This window comes from Rhinolophus sinicus, chromosome 5 (genome assembly GCF_057876585.1).
Source record: "Rhinolophus sinicus isolate RSI-liver-muscle chromosome 5, RSI-T2T, whole genome shotgun sequence".
Lineage (NCBI taxonomy): Eukaryota > Metazoa > Chordata > Mammalia > Chiroptera > Rhinolophidae > Rhinolophus > Rhinolophus sinicus.
In genome coordinates, this window is record NC_142505.1 from 39,427,926 (window position 1) to 39,445,827 (window position 17,902).

Sequence of the window (17,902 nt, forward strand, 5' to 3'; positions counted from 1 at the left end):
ATTACCATTTCTTTCTTTACTCAACAATACACTGTGTGCACTTCACCCACATATATGACCTGTGGGGTTGTGGGGAGAAATAAGGATATTACTCAGTAGCCCATATCTTTCAACAAAGAATACTTTTCAGCAACACTCAAAAGTTTCTCTTAGTTATTAGGAAATGCAGACCCTTTGATGTTAAACTAAATTCATGACGTATTTAGTGAGAAGTTTTGAAGAGTAGATCATTAAGTCAAATTCTGTGTTCTCTGTAAATATCAATGACTATTACTCATGGAGTGGATTAAATGCCTTGGTTTTTATGGTCATAAACATTTTCTATAGAATGATGCAGGAGCTGTTACTAAGAATCAGAAAAAAGGCTACAGAATTATGTGAGGCTTGCCCTCTGTATATGAATCAGATTTTAAGTGGAAACCACGGTTGTTTCCTTGTTTCTCATTCATGCTTTAGCAGAGGACATGATGCTCTAGATCTGGCTTGGTTTTGTAGTTTCTCGTTTAAGGTTCACACCTATTTCTTTTCATTTTTAGAAGCCACAGCAGTTTTAGTGTGCTGTCAAACCACAAAATGTACCTTGTTGGATATAGTGTTTAGTAGGGGGGTGTGTGCTACATGTTATTTGGTAGTGTCAGTACTGGTTGTGGCATTCTAGTTTAGTCCTATTTTGGAAATACAGCGTAAGTAAATAAATGCATACATAAATGTATTTGGGGTAGGTGGTAGATAAGCATACAACTGCAGACATATGGAAAGCAGTTTTAACTCTTTGAATGTATTAATTTGTATTTAAAGGTAATGTTTTACGCTGTTTAACTTGAATATCATATGTTAACTTTTTTTATTCTTAGCATCAAGGCATGCCATGGGTTGCCTCTCATAAATGGACAAAGCTGTGACCCGTATGCAACAGTTTCTCTAGTGGGCCCTTCTAGGTAATGTTTATTGAATTATTATTAGATTTTTAAGTTTTGAAGTTTTATGTAAGAATTACAGAATTAAGGTTCTAAGATCAAATGCTAAATAGCTATTTATGACAAAAGTAATGAGTGCTTTGAATGAAAAAAGTCTTTAGAATTCTGTTACACACTTGCAAACACCAAGTCCTGTTTTTATAGAAAGAAAGTAGGTGCCATTTCAAATCCGCCAGACTCTTAGGCCGTGGGGAACAGCATCAATTTTATAGTATTTTGTTAAAATGTACTTATAAACTGGATTTTCATTCATCATCGGTTTTCCTACTTTCAAATGTCCTAGATTTTATGCAGGTAAAATCCTGTTTTAATAGCAAAATAAGGCAATTTCCACACTTTTATCTGGAAAGCATCTCAGGACAAAAAAGTGGCTTTTCTGTTTATGGCATCTGTGCCCTACAGAGAGAATTCTAAGCTGTAGACAAACTGCTGAAGTACCAGAACATGGTGAAGTGAGCCATCTCATGGATTTAAATTACTCAGGATAATCTATGGAAAAACCTACAGCACATTGTACTGTTTTATATTTTATCATTTCATTATGGTTTCTTCCAGAGCCTCACTAGTCTGAAATTTACCTACATCGTCAAGATTTAGAATCAGGAAATAAAGAGCACAGCATTCCTTCTACACAAACACAACATACACTCACAAACATGCACCTTTTCACCAACCTTAAGCTCTCTAGATATTCTTATTTCTTAGAAAATCACCAGTAAGTCACTTTGAAAAATGTATTTGTATATATGTATGTAAAATCCTATCACCATGCCCGGTACTTACTGGGTGCTCAATAATAATGCTATTATTATTACAGATGGTTTTAAATTTAAAAAGAGATACCCGATCCTGTAACATTCATGCTATCAGAGGGATTTAGTTTTTCATGTTAAAAAAGATTTAACTAGTGGAGCTGTTTTTGTTTTTGTTTATAATCTGTACCTGACAGGCAAATTCTTAAGTGTAATTGTGTAGCAACATACAGATAGAAACTATTTGACATGTGAATTTGTTTTAAAAAGTCACTGTTGATTTTGATATTGTGATGTAGTTATTGTATAAGATGTTAACATTGGGGGAGGCTGGGGAAAGGCTGCATGGGACTTCCCTGTACATTTCTTTGCAACCTCCTCTGAATCTATAATTATTTCAAAATGAAAAGATTTTTAAAAAGCCACATTGTCGCTGAAGCCCAAGAAGTAAACTGAGTTAAGAATGCTTTTCGTGTTCCTCAGGTATTTTTCAGCACAGATAAAGGTACTCTGAATCTCATTGTGTTCTTTCTACCATTTATTCTGAGTTGCTTATATGATAAAATGTATTATTGAAAACCCCTGAACTAAGTTTGGCAGTCCATCTAGTATAGCCATAAAGAGAATAATGCAATCTTGGCATATATCGGATATACGCATAAATCGGTGTATTTTTTAAGTTCTAGAGATACCTCAGTTTTTTCCCCCAAGTAATATTTAAAACTACAATCTTCTCTGAGTCATCTTAACAGTTAAACAGAGGTCAGGCTCCCTGGTTGGAAATAGCATGTTTTATAATTGTGTACTATTAAGTTCTACAAGGTAAAACTCTACCACATTGGAACAGGAATGACCAAAAGAAGACAAAAGTAAAGAAGAAAACAAGCAATCCGCAGTTTAATGAAATCTTTTATTTTGAGGTAACTTTTGTTTTTATATAAATAACTAACAATGAATATTTGATATTTGGTTGACTTCTTTTTTCAAACTACAGCCATAGTAATCATTTTACCAACTAATGCAACTAAACATTTCTCTCCTGAAAGCAGTAGAACCATGCTGTAATGCAGTGGAGGCCCCGTATATAAAACAAATACAGGCAGAGCGCTGATTGATTTGGGGCTGGGGAGGTCTAAGGCCACACCCACTCCCCAGGCATCCTCAGTGTCACATCCTTTTCCATATACCCGCCACCTTGTCCAGCCCCCCCACCTGACATGGTGGCCTCAGGACTCTTCTGCAGAGTACTGTCTGAATACCACTGGTGAAGTAAGTATTACAGCACTTGGGAGATCCAAGGTCTAGTCTCAGTTGACTTTGAACAAAGCACCAAATGTGAGACTCAAATTTCTCCTCTTGTGAAAGGATAACTTGGTTAGAGAAAATAGTAGCAGCCCTACCTAAATTATAGAGTTTTTATGAGGCCCAAATGTAAGAATGCTTTGAGACTGTAAAGTACCCTCTATGGACACGTGCTTATTTTCATAGGGATCGTCAGCTGCCTTGTAGTTGCCCAAAATACAGTGCTTTGGAATTCTTTATTGGGGAGCATTTCTTAAATTTGTTAAAGAAATTCTTTTTCGTATTATTTGAAAATTACAGAAGAAAAGTCAAATTCTCTATTCTAAAAGATTGTGTTCTAACTGTAGAACATTGAGATTAACATGTAGGGAAGATTTGAAAAACGTTACATTTTGTGCTTTTTCTTCTTTTGTGTGTGTTTTTTTCTTGATATTTCAAAGTGGAGAAAGTGAGAGCACAGCTAGGCATGCCTCATTTAATAAAGGAACACAGGTTGATGGAAATGCCAAAATTGGAGTGGGAAGAATTGTGGAGGGGGAGGCAAGAGAGAAGGAAAAACAAAAGAAAATGTACTGATGTGAGATTTTTCCATTCCCTGGCTAAGGATTTAGGTCAGTTCTTCTACATTTATTAATGGCTGTTACATCTAGCGTGCAGTAAACGAAGAAGGGGCAACTTGCAGTAAGCAGATGGCCCTTTGAAAATCAAGGCCTGACTGGCTTGCTGTATCCAAGTGTACCTATTAGGCCTTGAAACATTCTTTCAGAAGGCACTTTGTTGAGCTAATTATAAAGATAAAGGTCAGTTACTGTCCTCTAGTAGAGCAGGAGACACACAGCACACACACGTATGCATAATGTACACACAGCAGTAAACTAGTATATATTGTGGAGGTCAGCTCCAGCTGGGTTGAGTCAGAGGAAAGAGTTCTAGAGAGAAGGAACATGTTAAGCAGAGACAGAGACAGAAGAGAAGAAAGTTATGTCCAAAGAATGGCAAGTATGGTTTGACTGGAAGGTTTGGATAAGGGAATAATGAGAACTAAGCTTAAAAAAGTAGAGTAGGTCCAACTAATGAAAGGCTTTGAGTGCCTGGCTGAGATGCTTAAATATTAGCCACTGAATGTTTTGAGCCTGGAAGTGACAAGAGTAATGTAGTGTTTTTTTCTAGGAAGAATTAACCATGATCAGTGGACCGAGACAGAGAGAAAAATCAAAAGACTGTTGTAGTTCAGCTGTTATTAAAAAAAAAAAAAAAAAAAAAAAACAGCAAGAAGAAAGGGATCTGGTCTAAGATGATAATATGAAAATAGAGAGGAAGGGACAGATGAGAAAGAAACTGCAAAGGGCAAGACAATGAATTGGTTGTAGAAGAAAAAACAGAAGGAGGAGTCAAATGTCCTCATGGTGTTTAATTTGGAAAAATAGAAAAGTTCAGAAGAAGGAAAATTAAGTGGTTCATTTTGGTGCATGATGAGCTCAAAGTCTGACATGTAAAACCCTCTACTAGTCAGTTCATGACTGAAACTTAAGATGGGTGATGGCTGTGGATAAAGACTCAAGATTTGCTTACAGAGACTCAAGAAAGCCAAGTGAATAGACGTATACAGTAAAGGAGACAAGTGAAGAAGCTCAGTTCTGCCACTTGTAGGTGTTCGACTCTGAGCATGTCTCTTAATTTCTGTACTTTAGCTTCCTCATTTTCGAGATGAGCATAATAAATCTAGCTCTGCCTGCTTCAGAGCAGTGGTCTGATGAACAGAGGAGATAATGGATGTGTAGGCTGTAAAGCACTGTGCAGCTGGTAGAGCAAATTGAAAATAAAACCTTGGAGAAAACCCATATGTATATGTGTATGTTCTGTGGAAGAAGAGGTACCAGAGGAAGAAGCAAAGAGAGCAGAAGTTTGCCAGGGTGGTGCCTGGGCAAACTCCAAGAAAAGAGTGTTTCTGGGAAAGTAGGTATAGTTGTATGACCACTTGTTCAGATAGAGGGGTCACTGACAGTGAGAACCCAGAACTCATCATCAGACTTGGTGATTAAGAGTGGGCGTTTAGGCGGGCGAGGAAGCCAGATTATGAGGAGTTAACTGTAGCAAGTGGGTGGTGAGGAAGTGGGGGCTGTAAGGATGGATTACAGTTTTGAGATATTTGTCTGTGAAAGGAAAGAGATAGGAACACCATAATTTAAGGGGAGAATTTTTCTTAGACTTCAGTGAGGTGAACAAGCTGGTAAAGAAAGCTGTAATTAAAATAGATCGGATGCTTACTGCATACTATGTGTGGGCGGAGTGGTCTTAGAAAAGAGCAGGATCATTTCATTATCTTGCTCAGAAGAGGATGAGAAAACTCATCAGGTAGAAAAACCTTTATGGGAGTGGACGTGTTCAAGTGGACAGTATTTGAGGAAATTGCTGCCAATGGCCTTGATGTTTTAAGTAAACATACGAGAAGGAAGTTTAAGGGTGGCATTGGTATCTTGAAAGAAATGGAAAAGCCTTCAAACAGTTCTTAGAATGAAATAGAACACTTTTACTCTGAGTCGCCGGCAGATTACCAATGAGCCAGAGAAGCTCCTGGTGCTTTATGATGAGTTGATAAGGAACAGTATGGAGGCAAGGCTGCTATTGATACTTTCACACCACCTTATTCTTACCTCCCTGCTACTTCCATAGCTGTTTTTGTATTTCACTTTTGGGTAAAATATTACCTATGCATTTTCCTCTGTTTAGAACGTTTTAGGGATGATAGTTTTTTAAGTTCATGTAGGAAAGAGATTTAAAAAAAATTTTTTTTACTAAAATATTTTTTTTGCAGGTAACCAGATCCAGTAGTTACACCAGAAAGTCCCAGTTCCAGGTAGAAGAGGAGGACATTGAAAAGTTAGAAATTAGGTATGTGTCTTAGAGTTTTACAGAATTACTTTTTTCTGTGCCAAAAGAAAATCCTAAATTTAACTGGAAAAGGTGAATCAAGCTTAATAAATTTTCTTTAGCAAATTGGTTGATAAAACTCAGAGGAACATGCATCTAATTTAGTTTAAATCCAAATTATATTTTCAAAATCTGATTTCTTTATAGAAATAGTCAAGGTATATTTATTTTATAAACAACAATGAACTGTTTCACCCATTTTATTATATTTTTAATTTTTCCCAAATTTAATTGCTCCTTAAATTTCTGAATCATAGCATAATGGATGCAAAGAATATATAGAAAAGTAATTACATATTAGCCAATTTAGAAATAATTTTTTTATTCTTCTTAACATATCTGCTGTCTAACAGAAATTTCAGTGAGGTAAGAAGTCTTATAAGATAATTCAACAGGTGCATGTGTTTGAAGTTTGTGCTATTTCCTAGGTCTTAAATATCTATGCTGTTTGGGAGGGGAAAGTTTTTGTAAATGCATGTATAGGTGTGGTGTTAACAGTGTGTTCATCTAAAGGGTGTATTAATCACAGGCTTGAATGATCAGGTAATGTATTTTTCTGAGTAACCTATCTTTACATGTTAACTGATTCTAATTGAGAAAGAAACTGTAGTCTTGTGTCGGTTTCTTTTCTCAAATTCAACAAAGTAACTGTAGTCCTTATTCCTACAGGTTAAAATAAAGCCTAGACTTTGAAACTAGGAAACTTAAGTGCTTCCTTTTACACTATTTAAAATAGTTTCTTTCTGTGCTTATAAATAAAAGCTACTGCGGTATTTTGCTTTCTTAGTTTAGACAGTAAGGTATATGACAGTGTTAACATCTCTTACTTTTAAGCATGTAAAAATAATGCTATAATACAAATCCAAGTAATTTGAAGCCATTTGGTGGCATGTGTTCTCTTAAACACTGTTTGCAAAAAATAAAGCCAGTTTAAAATTTTCAGGATCGACTTGTGGAACAACGGAAACCTGGTTCAAGATATTTTCCTAGGTGAGCTTAAGGTGCCTGTGAACGTGTTAAGAAGTGATTCCTCTCATCAAGCCTGGTAAGAAGACACACATTCTAGTGAACTCCATGTAAATATACTGTATATGCAAATAAATACTTACTATAAGCATGTTTAAAATTTGCAAGGGAATGAGTCAAAAGTCATTAACATTAATTGATGTAGTCATTAATTTATTGTTGCAGAAATATAAGTACATAGTTTTATGACTGGACCTCTGGTACTGCGACAAAAGAACTGAATTGTCTAGGAATATTTTTCTGTTTAAAAACTAGATCCTATCTCTAAGGAGAAACTGGAAAACATGTAAAGCATTACATAAAAGTTGCCTGTGAGAGAAGATGTTTGGTCACAAATTAACATCTGCAGTTCAGAAGCTTTATTAATGGTCATGGGACCTGTGGATGTTCGAGGGCAAAGGGTTGATTGTAGGGAATCAGCTGTGTAAGGGATCTAACCTGTGATTTTCCTTCACCACACACACCCATTACATGCACTGTGAACAGCCCAGGTGATATTTTCTAAATGTCGAGGGTCTAGATGTTGTTGAGCTGATTCATTTAATACACTTTTCAACAGCTCTGGTGGCTCAAGAATGGTTACAACATTATTTTACCTTCATGACTCTAATAGTGACATTAAACTGGTGTTACTTTAAAAGTAGTGTTCAGACACTAAATTGATGTTACCATGTTTCCCTGAAAATAAGACCGGGTCTTATATTAATTCTTGCTCCAAAAGATGTGTTAGAGCTTATGGTCAGAGGATGCCATCCTGAAAAACCATGTTAGGGCTTATTTTCCAGTTAGGTCTTATTTTTGGGGAAACACAGTAGTTTCTTTAGCAGAACTGATGTGAAGCTATTGTTTTTTCTGTCTATGGCACTTAACAAGCCTGCATATGTTCTCCCTTCCGGTGAGTTGCCCAGCAGCCCTCGTGCTAGACTTGGATTTCAACTGAGTATAAAAGAACATACCTTCTCATTTGCTAAGCTTTTAAGGCCAACTTTTTAGAACTCAGTTTCAGTTGCCTGGAAGAAGAGTTTCAAACTGAATGTCTGGGCACCAGTCTCATTTGTCTTTAAAAAAAGCCTGCCTCTCCTGATTGGCCATCAGATGTTCTTCACTTTGGACTGCTCTCCTCAAGTAGTTACCCTCTGAGACTGATTTTAGACTCAGAATTTTTATTTTATTTTTACCTCTTGCTAATGCAGATCTAAGATTTATTGGTCTTTATGGTGGCATTTTGTGTAATTTCTAAAATGCATCCATGGAGGGGCAAAAATTAAACTTAGTCACTGTGAAAAATTGATGAACATTTGAGGCCTGTCCCCTCCGCCCCCACATGTCTTCTTCCACCTTCCATAAAATAGCATACATTTTAAAGTGAAAATTTCTGAACTCAGTTTGTTAAGTCTTTGAAATTATGTGCCAGACTACTTGGTACAAAATAAAAAGTGAGTTGTGCCTCCCAGAGCCCCTCAAGGTGAACTTGAAACGTGCCACGTAGCATGAATTTTAAGTAAGTCTGTCTCCAGACAGGCCCTCCAAATTTGGCAAAACATTGTCCACCTACCTTGGCAGGATGGAAGAATACTAACAAATAAAAATTAATTTTATTTCTATAGTTTTTTGTGGGTTTTTTTGTCAATAGTAGTTTAAAATATTTTAAAGTAACCCGACAAAAGTGGTAAAATTTATCAAGAATGAAATAGAAACATCTCCTAGTTCATTTATACTTCCATGGATGTAAGGAAATTTAAAAATGTGAAAGAATACTCTGGAAGATGTGAAATGATGAAAACCTGGTGCAATAGTAAAGCAAATATGTTAGTTTGTTTACTTTTATTCTTACTGTTAACTGATTTCTGAGATAAATCTTGCTTATAATGTTTATCTTGACCATCTAGTAGTATTATCACCTAATAATCTTTTTCTAAGTGTTTCTTATGGAATAATTTACTGGTTACTTGTTAAAGCATTTAACATTATAAAAAATAAAATGTGAATGCCATTTCCTTTTAAAATTTGAACTTTTAGCCTCCTTTGTCAGTTGTAGAGCTGTAGCACCTCCTTATGGGGTTGATGGTAACTACATGAACATTCAAGGAAAGCTTTATTCAAGATTTCAGGCATATTCTTTCTAATCTTGATATTAGCAAGGAGTTAGGAAAATTATCAGTACTGTAATCCTATTGTTTCAGAAGCCTCAGTTTATTTTCCTTTTTCACATAATTTCTACTTAGTATTTGTCTACTGTAGTTTTTTCCGAAAAATGATTTTAGATTGTCCCAATTTAATTTTATTCTCAAATTAAACACAATTCAATCATTTTCCCAGTCCTTCCTTGGTGCTTCAGTTCCTGAGTAGTGATGCATGTTCTTTATTCTGAAATGTCTGTCAAGCGTTAGGATTAGCTTATTGGTGTTGATATTACCTAGCTTTAACTTGAACCTATGTAGATAATAGAATTCTATTTGATTTATTTTTTTTAAAAGATTTTATTGGGGAACGGGAGCAGGACTTTATTGAGAAACAGTGTGTATTTCCAGGACTTTCTTTTGGGGAACAGTAGTGTGTTTTTCCCAGGACTCATGAGCACCATCCAAGTCAAGTTGTCCTTTCAGTCTTGGTTGTGGAGAGCTCAGCTCAGCTCCAGGTCCAGTCGCCATTGTTAGATGCAGGGGGCACAGCCCACCATCCTTTGCGGGAGTCGAACCGACAACCTTATGGTTGAGAGGATGCGCTCCAACCACCTGAGCCATCTGGCCATCTGGGAGCTCAGCTACAGCTCACTGACTTCATTCTAGTTGCAGAGGGCGCAGCTCGCTGGCCCATGTGGGCATCGAACCAGCAGCCCTGTTGCCCAGAGTTTGTGCTCTAACCAACTGAGCCACCTATCCACCCCTATTTGATTTTTTTTTCAATAGGTAATATACTTACATGGTTCCCAGTTCAAAAGGTAAAAATCTGTTGCCTGACTCTGTCCACCAGCAAAATCAGTTTCCTTCTTCTGAGGCATCCACCGTTTTAAGTTTTGGGGAAATAGTTTATGTATATACAGGCAAATACATACATATCCTTCTTTACACAAATGAACATATGCTGTATCCTGCTCTGCACCTTGCTTTTTTTCACTTAGCTATTTAGTAGAATCTCAATATGTATATATATGTTGTCTCTTGATAGTAGTGATGAGTATGGACTCTGAAACCAAACTGCCTTGGTTCAAATCCCATCTCTGCCATTAACCAACTACCTGTGTGACCTTGGACCAGTTCAGTTTTTCCACCTGTTTGCCTTTGCTTTCTTTGGCTATAAAATGGGGGTAATAACAAATAGTACCTGCCTCTCAAAGTTATTAGAGGATGAATGAAATGAGTTCGCATAAAGTAAGCTGCCAGCGCGGTGACCGTGGGTATAACTCATGTTCTCGTCATTATAGTTATTGCTGTTGTCATCACCATTATTCTGTATCAGTACATATAGTATTTCTACATCCTTTTTCTTTTTTTTTTTTTTTGCACCAATATTCCATTGTTTGGAAGGTTATCAATAAAAGAACCTTAGAGATAATCTAGTTCAATCACATTTCATCAGTTTCCTCAATGTCAGAGAACTTAATGTGTGTAAAACCTTTGTGTGATTATACGGATTGGTACAATAATTTTCCCCCAAATGATCCAAACTGTAAAAATCTACATTAAGAAAAGAATATAAATATCTTTTCATATTGTAATTTTTAATTTTGAAACAAAGATTCAAATAGTAAATGAAACAGTGGTTGGGTTTCTTTCAACATAAGCACTTTATGCATATTTAAAACTAGCTAAATATTTTACTTGAGATGAGTTGGTTTCCTAGTTTGCCATTTTTGGCACCTAATCTTTAATCTTCTATCTTGTAAAAATTCATTGAGAATGGTTATCTTTATGGAACCAGAAGTAACATTCAAGTATTAGTAGAGTTGCCTTTGAACAGTTATTTTTCAGCTTATATCACATTATGAACAAATAATTACAGTTTTTGCCTGCCTACCTCAATTTCAATTTATACAAGTTTCCTTAATTTATAAGGGATCCTTCAGGTGATTTAAATTAAGCCTTTTGTAACAATATTGTAAAATAATAAATCATACTTATAGTTATATAAATAACTACATTTATCAATAGTTATTTAGATATTTAAGTGGTAAGTGTTTTATGTGTATAAATAGTGTTTACTGTATACTAGGCACTATTCTAAGTGCTTTATTTATATAACCTTTTTAGAGTTCTTATGAGGATTAAATCTATTAGATACTATTATTACTCCTTATTGAACAGATAAGAAGCACAGAGAGACTGAGCAGTTTGCCCAAGGTCACACAGCTAGGATTTGAACCAAACTCTGGTTCCAAAGTTTGTGCTCTTAACCAATGTACTTTAATAAATTTGAGTTTTGTCATACATATTTTTGGATATGTTTTAAACTCAAAAATATTCTGTTTTAAGCTGACAGCAAAGATTTGAGTTCCCTTTGCTTATAAAATATTATTTAAAAGAAGATTGAAGTGGTCTCTACTCATTAAAAAAAATGATCTTTTTAAGGAATGGGTAGGACAGTGAGATATTTTGAAATTTTGTATTTTTTCCAAGTAGGCACAGATGAGATATTTTATCCATAGGGATTTTTTTACCCTGCCAAATAAACCCAAGGACAAGCTTAAAAAGTCTGGCAGGAGTGAGCCCTCCTGGAGTCTCTGAGCATCCTAAACACTGTGTGCATAAAACTTAATAACTGGCATAGCACTGTCCTAATCCTTCTGCAAAGAACATGCCATGTTAGAACTGTCGATCTATTTTGCTGGTATTTTGTAGGTTTATGAGAGTAACAGGAATAAGACATACTCCCTTCTCCAGTAATTTGGAGATAAAGGAATTAAAGTTAACCTCTGAGTAAAATTTCTATAAAACAAACCAAGACAGAGTCTGAAATCTGACCAAAGTGTGGGGACACTGTTTAATATGGGTAGGTTCTGTCTCAGGGAGGTAGAACCAGGTTCTAACTGTAACACAAGGTTAAAATAGAAGGGGAATATTGGAACAATAAAAAATGTGGTGCCAAAGAGGCAGTCAAGGGTGGGTACTGCCCATTGGAGCACGATCAAGGAGAAGGGGATTCTGCTCTAGAGGCGTTACTATTTCCTTGGCAAAACTCTTGTCTTAGCTTAGAGATTCTTAAGCCTCCTGAAATCTTTGTGCTGTATCTCTGTACTCACCACAGCACCTTCTGATAATTTGGCTTTCCAAATAGCTTACCAACAGGTAAAAAATACTAATCAAATAGATTTAAAAATTTTTATTAACAGATTAAAAAAACTGTATTAGTTGAAGTGAGGGATATAGATGAAATACCATGGAACATGATGGTAATTGTTGAAGCTGAGTAACGTGGTGGTGGTGAGAGTGTTCATGTTTAATACCACTCTTCTTGCTTCTGTGAAGGAACATTTCCATAATAAAATGTATTGGTCACAAAAAATGTGCAGGTATTTTTGCCACTTGACTTTTGTATTTCCTTTTATAAATTTAGTAATTGGCTCTCTACTTTAAATATACCAGCCTCTGCTCAGTCATTGCAATTCAGGTTCACTTTTAGAAGCTGATGAAACTAGGTATCTGAATTTGCAAGGCTGCAGAACACGCACTGATTGTGGGAAATGCCCAGAATAATGACCTTGTCCAGATGCTCAGTGATCAGCCAGCTGCACTTCCCTTAGAGGTACTTCTGAGTCACCTTTGCTGGCAGGCTTATTTGCAGTTATTTTCTTAGGAAATCTTTAAATCATTATTTCTCAAATCAGTAGAAGTTCTGAAGGTTGGTCTTCCAAGATAGAAATTCCTCTTTTGTGGGTAGTGATATAATTTCTGTATAATTTCTTCTCCCTGTATTATCATCCCCTCATCTTTAAAAGTTTGCTTGCTTGATTCTCTAGTTGTCTTTTAAGTCTTTAATCTTACCTTTCTCAAAGCTAATAAATATTCTATTAAATCCTCCTCCCTTCTATTTTTAACCAGGTCGGTCTGTCGGGGGAGGCCATAAGTGGTAAATATCAAAAGTAAATATCCAAACTACTGACTTTTCTTTATAAAAAGCATTCTAGCTAATAAATGAAGGGGCAATGATAGAATTATAAAATCATTTTGTAGCCTGTGAAGATTAACAGTGCTATGCAGTGATCATCAATGACTGCTAATATCACAAAGAGAAAAACAATCAGACATTAATGCCTCTTGGTAGAACTACACAACACTGTCAATGAAGTGTTCTTGGCAGAATATCAAATACAGATCTAACCAAGCCTCTATTTCTAACTACTAATATACAGAAATATAGCGGGACAAAATAACATGTTAAATGACGTTATAGAGACAAACACAACCTCAAAGGTGGAAAGTTCTGTCAGAGAAACTATTTGATTTTTTAGGAGGTAGAGGGAGTCCATAGATTAAAAGAAACTTGAGTTATCAATCAATTATAATCTATGGACCGTGGATTTGAAAAAACTGTAGAAAACTGTTTATGATATGTTTGGAAGAACTTGAGTACTAACTGTTAATGGTTTTTAAGAGTTTTATATATATAGTTATATATACTGAAATATTTATAGATGAAATTATTAAACACTTGGAAATTGCTTTCAAGTAATGCATTAGTGAGATGGGAGGAGTGAGTGGAGGTATGGCTGGAAGAATAGCCTTGAGACAATTATTGAAGCTAGGTATACTACTGTCTTTACTTTTGTGTGTAGTTTTAATTTTCTGTAATAAAAAGTCTTATAAAGTAACTTAGATTTCTAGTTTTAGTTCTGCAAACTTCTCGTGATTTCTAAATTTTGCTTGGATTTTTATAGCTGTCTCTTTTTACATTATTTTTTCCTTTTACTTAACTGAAAAAAATTCATGTAAATCTGATTTTTACAAATAAAAAATTTTTCATTGTGGTTACACTGTTACTCCTTTAATACAAAAATCTATTTATAGACCTTCAGTCACTAACTTTTTAAAAAATAAGTTCAAAGTTTTACATATGGGATTTTTTTTTTTTTTCTCCCTTCTCCGCCTCCCCCCACCACCACTCCGTTCAAGCCATTGTTGTATAGGACACAGCTCCCTGGCTCATAATACGCAAGGCTCGTATTATGAGCCTTGCGTCCCACGCAGCTCATGCCTACCTCCGGCTGCTCACGGCAGCCCAGCTCCCTGGAGAGCCGTTGTCCACAATCTTAGCTGTAGAGGGTGCAGCTCACTGGCCCATGTGGGAATCAAACCAGTGACCTCGTCATTAGGAGCAGGGCGCTCCAACCACCTGAGCTACCAGGCCCGTCAGGATTTACTTTTAAATAAGGTCACTTACACCTTTTTGTGTAGTATGTCCTATCTATTTTAACTAAATGCATCTTTCTTGAACTTAGTTGGTAAAAAGTTATTTTTGATAATACAGTGGATTTTAAATTTTTTACTTTTTATTAATTTTTTTTCTAAACCTGCAAGCTAATCAAACTCTTCTTCAATCCCTTTGAGGTCTTAATTTTTGTATTATCTATACCTTTTGTTTCCTGGATAAAAATCACCTTCTGATAATTTGGCTATTTATAGCGTTCTAATTCAATATACAACTATTAATCTGAAGACTAATAGTCTGCTGCTTATGAAGTGTCCTGACCTTAAACATTGACTTTCTGGTTCAGTTTTTTTATAGTTTAGCTATTTATTTACCTCCAGCTTGGGTGCTCATTACCATCACATGAAATTGATTGTGTTTTTACTTTAGGTACCTGCTACAGCCAAGAGACAATGGAAACAAGTCATCTAAAACTGATGACCTGGGGTCTCTTCGATTAAATATATGTTATACAGAAGACTATGTGCTTCCTTCAGAGTATTATGGTCCTTTGAAAACTTTGCTGCTAAAATCACCAGATGTTCAGGTACTTTAAAATCTTAAACATCTTAAGTATAGTATTTAATATGAAAAGGCTAAAATAATTCTGTAAATGATGAGGAAAAAATTTCAGAGTATCAAATTTTATTAAAACAGCAATTATATATATATATATATATATATATATATATATATATATATATATTTTTTTTTTTTTTTTTTTTAATTTAATTTACCTGAACCTCAGTATTGTGGTTCCAATATGTGCTCCAGATTTCATCTCCGATAGTTAATGAACATATTTGAATTACTTTTACAGGCTAGTGATTGAATAGTTAGTCATGTTTCCTTGATTTTGTGCTTGTTTTCTACCTTTCTATATTCTAGCCGATATCTGCCTCAGCTGCTTACATTTTCGGTGAAATATGTCGAGATAAAAATGATGCTGTTTTGCCCCTTGTACGACTGCTGCTGCACCATGATAAACTTGTTCCTTTTGCCACTGCAGTGGCTGAATTAGACTTGAAGGATACACAGTAAGAGTTGTATTAAATGTCAATTATGTGTTGATATGGACCTTAGTTTGTCAAATTTTTTCATAATCTGTATCATAGTCTGTAAAGAACTGCTTACCATGTAATAAAAGGCAGTTCTTTTAAGTTAGCAAACAGTATCCACCAACAGAAAAATTAACAATTAATGACTTTTTTTTTTTTTTTACTGTGTCGAAATTTCCTGTTACTAGTCATAGCTTCTTATAATGATTCACATGTCACAAATAAAACACCAAGTCACAAGTTTCTTTTTCCTTATCCATTATATATCACCCTTATATGCACAGGTGTGACATTAGAAAACAATCAGGTGGCTTCCCGTTCTCGTCATAGTCTGTTGTTACACACACACACACACACACGCACACACACGCACACACACGCACACTCAGTCTACATGTTTGTAGTTAGTAAATATGGCTTGCTTTTTTTAAACTTATTTTCTTATATTTTCAGTAAGTAGTTTTTGTAAGTTTGAAAATCTTAATGGCATCAAGCTTTTAAATGGACAGTAAAAATTACTAAAATTGTTCATTTGACCAAGTCAGCTATCTTGTATTATTGATTTCACAGCCTTTGTTTACTTGGTTTCACCTTATTTCTCTTTGTATTTCAGAGATGCAAACACAATTTTCAGAGGAAATTCCTTGGCTACCCGATGTCTGGATGAGATGATGAAAATAGTGGGAGGGCACTACCTGAAAGTTACATTAAAACCTATTATAGATGAGGTATGGAACATACGTACTCTGATGATAATGGTGTGTGTAGCCTTATTATAGCATCTGTTTCATCTAATAATCTATTGATGGGAATGATATATCCATTCATGTATTACTTAAAAAATAAGGCTTTACACTTGAGAAGTAAAATAAACTATTTCATCAATGGATTTTTACTCAAAGGGCAATTGTAAAAAAAGTTTTACCCAGCTGTGTGAAACTTTTCAGATGATATAATCTACATAATTATTTCTTTGTTAGTGGATTTCTGTTTTAGCTAGAGTGTCAAATACATGAGAAATATTTTTTTATATAGTTCTTCGGGAGTATTGTATACATTATCTCTGGATGGGGGTTTTAAAGTTTGTTACAGTTTTGATTTTTATAATTAACTTGTATATCAAAAAATATTAATTATTTTCATTTTGCCAAATTATTTTTAAAAGACTAATAAATGAAAAATCTGTTTTCCAGATATGCGAATCCTCAAAATCCTGTGAAATTGATCCTATTAAATTGAAAGAGGGAGATAATGTAGAAAATAATAAGGTATGTCCTTGTTATCTTTATAACTGCATTAAAATTGGCCTTAAAGGTATACGTATCTCCCACTTACGTTATAGCAATGCTGTATGGAGGGAAGCAGTGCTTTTTATTCTTTGCATGATGCCCATACTGTTAGCAGTATTTCCTATGTCTAGTTTTTAGAATGTTATCTCCTTATCAGGTTTCACTTTATTTTTGTTCTTGATTGTCCCTTTTTGCCCTAGTAACAATAGTGAAGTAAGGCTGTGTCTAGTTGCAGCCCCATTCTGGTCAGTCCTTTAGGTTCAAACTGATCAGGCTAAGGAGTACAATGACTTGGTCAACCGATAATTATAGTTGTCTCTGGGAAAATCATGATTGTGTTAGAGCCACAAGTTTTCATTGCAGTAGGTAACAGTGCTACAGTGTCCGTGTGTGTGTGTGTGTGTGTGTGTGTGTGTGTGTGTGTCCCCGTGTGTGTGTATTTCAGTTATTTCCCTTTGGATTGTTTTATTCTCTGTTGCTTCTTGTGCAGTTTATCCCATACATTTACCTCTCATATCTAGCTAGTCTAAATCTAATTTATTAAATTAGGTCAAGCTGTAAATTGTCCTTTAGCTGATGAGTTTAGTGAAGTGAAGCAGAGTTTGAGAATACTCAATAGTGACTGCCTATTTGATCTCATTTTCATTGCATGTGTTTCCATGAAGGTTATTGAACATGTGTAAAAGTCAAAATCTTAATGTATACCTTTTCAAATCCTACAGGAGAATCTGCGCTACTATGTAGACAAGTTATTCAGTACAATTATAAAATCAAGTATGAGCTGCCCCACTGTAATGTGTGATATCTTTTATTCTTTAAGGCAAATGGCTACTCAGAGATTTCCTAGTAAGTGCTTTGTATTCTAAAACATGCCGTTTCTTTCTCAATATTTTATTTTTTTGTAGGTTTCCTGTGTATTTGGTTTATGGGAAATGTTTACAGTTTATAGGTGCAGTCTTAGTTTTTAAAAATATTTCTAGCTTTTTTATGAAAATCTGATTTAATTTTCTTGTAATCTGAAAACATATTCCTTTTTATTTCAATATAATGATGAGTTTTTACTAAGAGTAAATCAAAATCATTATTTTTAAGCAAGGCAAAATTTAGAACTATAACATATAAGCATTTATATGAGGTGCTTATGAGATTGTTAAATATAATAA

At 35.0% G+C, this 17,902-nt stretch overlaps 1 protein-coding gene across 4 annotated transcripts in view; it reads left to right on the forward strand.

Moving 5' to 3' along the window:
- The window catches only part of RASA2 (RAS p21 protein activator 2), a 102,732-nt gene that overhangs the window by 57,076 nt on the left and 27,754 nt on the right, over positions 1-17,902 (forward strand). For all 4 annotated transcript variants that reach the window (XM_074312934.2, XM_074312935.2, XM_074312936.2 and 1 more), the window contains exons 6-14: positions 855-938; positions 2,577-2,649; positions 5,847-5,923; positions 6,906-7,007; positions 14,783-14,939; positions 15,281-15,429; positions 16,064-16,178; positions 16,644-16,718; positions 17,462-17,585. In XM_074312934.2, coding sequence (XP_074169035.1) covers positions 855-938; positions 2,577-2,649; positions 5,847-5,923; positions 6,906-7,007; positions 14,783-14,939; positions 15,281-15,429; positions 16,064-16,178; positions 16,644-16,718; positions 17,462-17,585 — 956 coding nt within the window. The remainder of the gene's footprint in view (positions 1-854; positions 939-2,576; positions 2,650-5,846; positions 5,924-6,905; positions 7,008-14,782; positions 14,940-15,280; positions 15,430-16,063; positions 16,179-16,643; positions 16,719-17,461; positions 17,586-17,902) is intronic.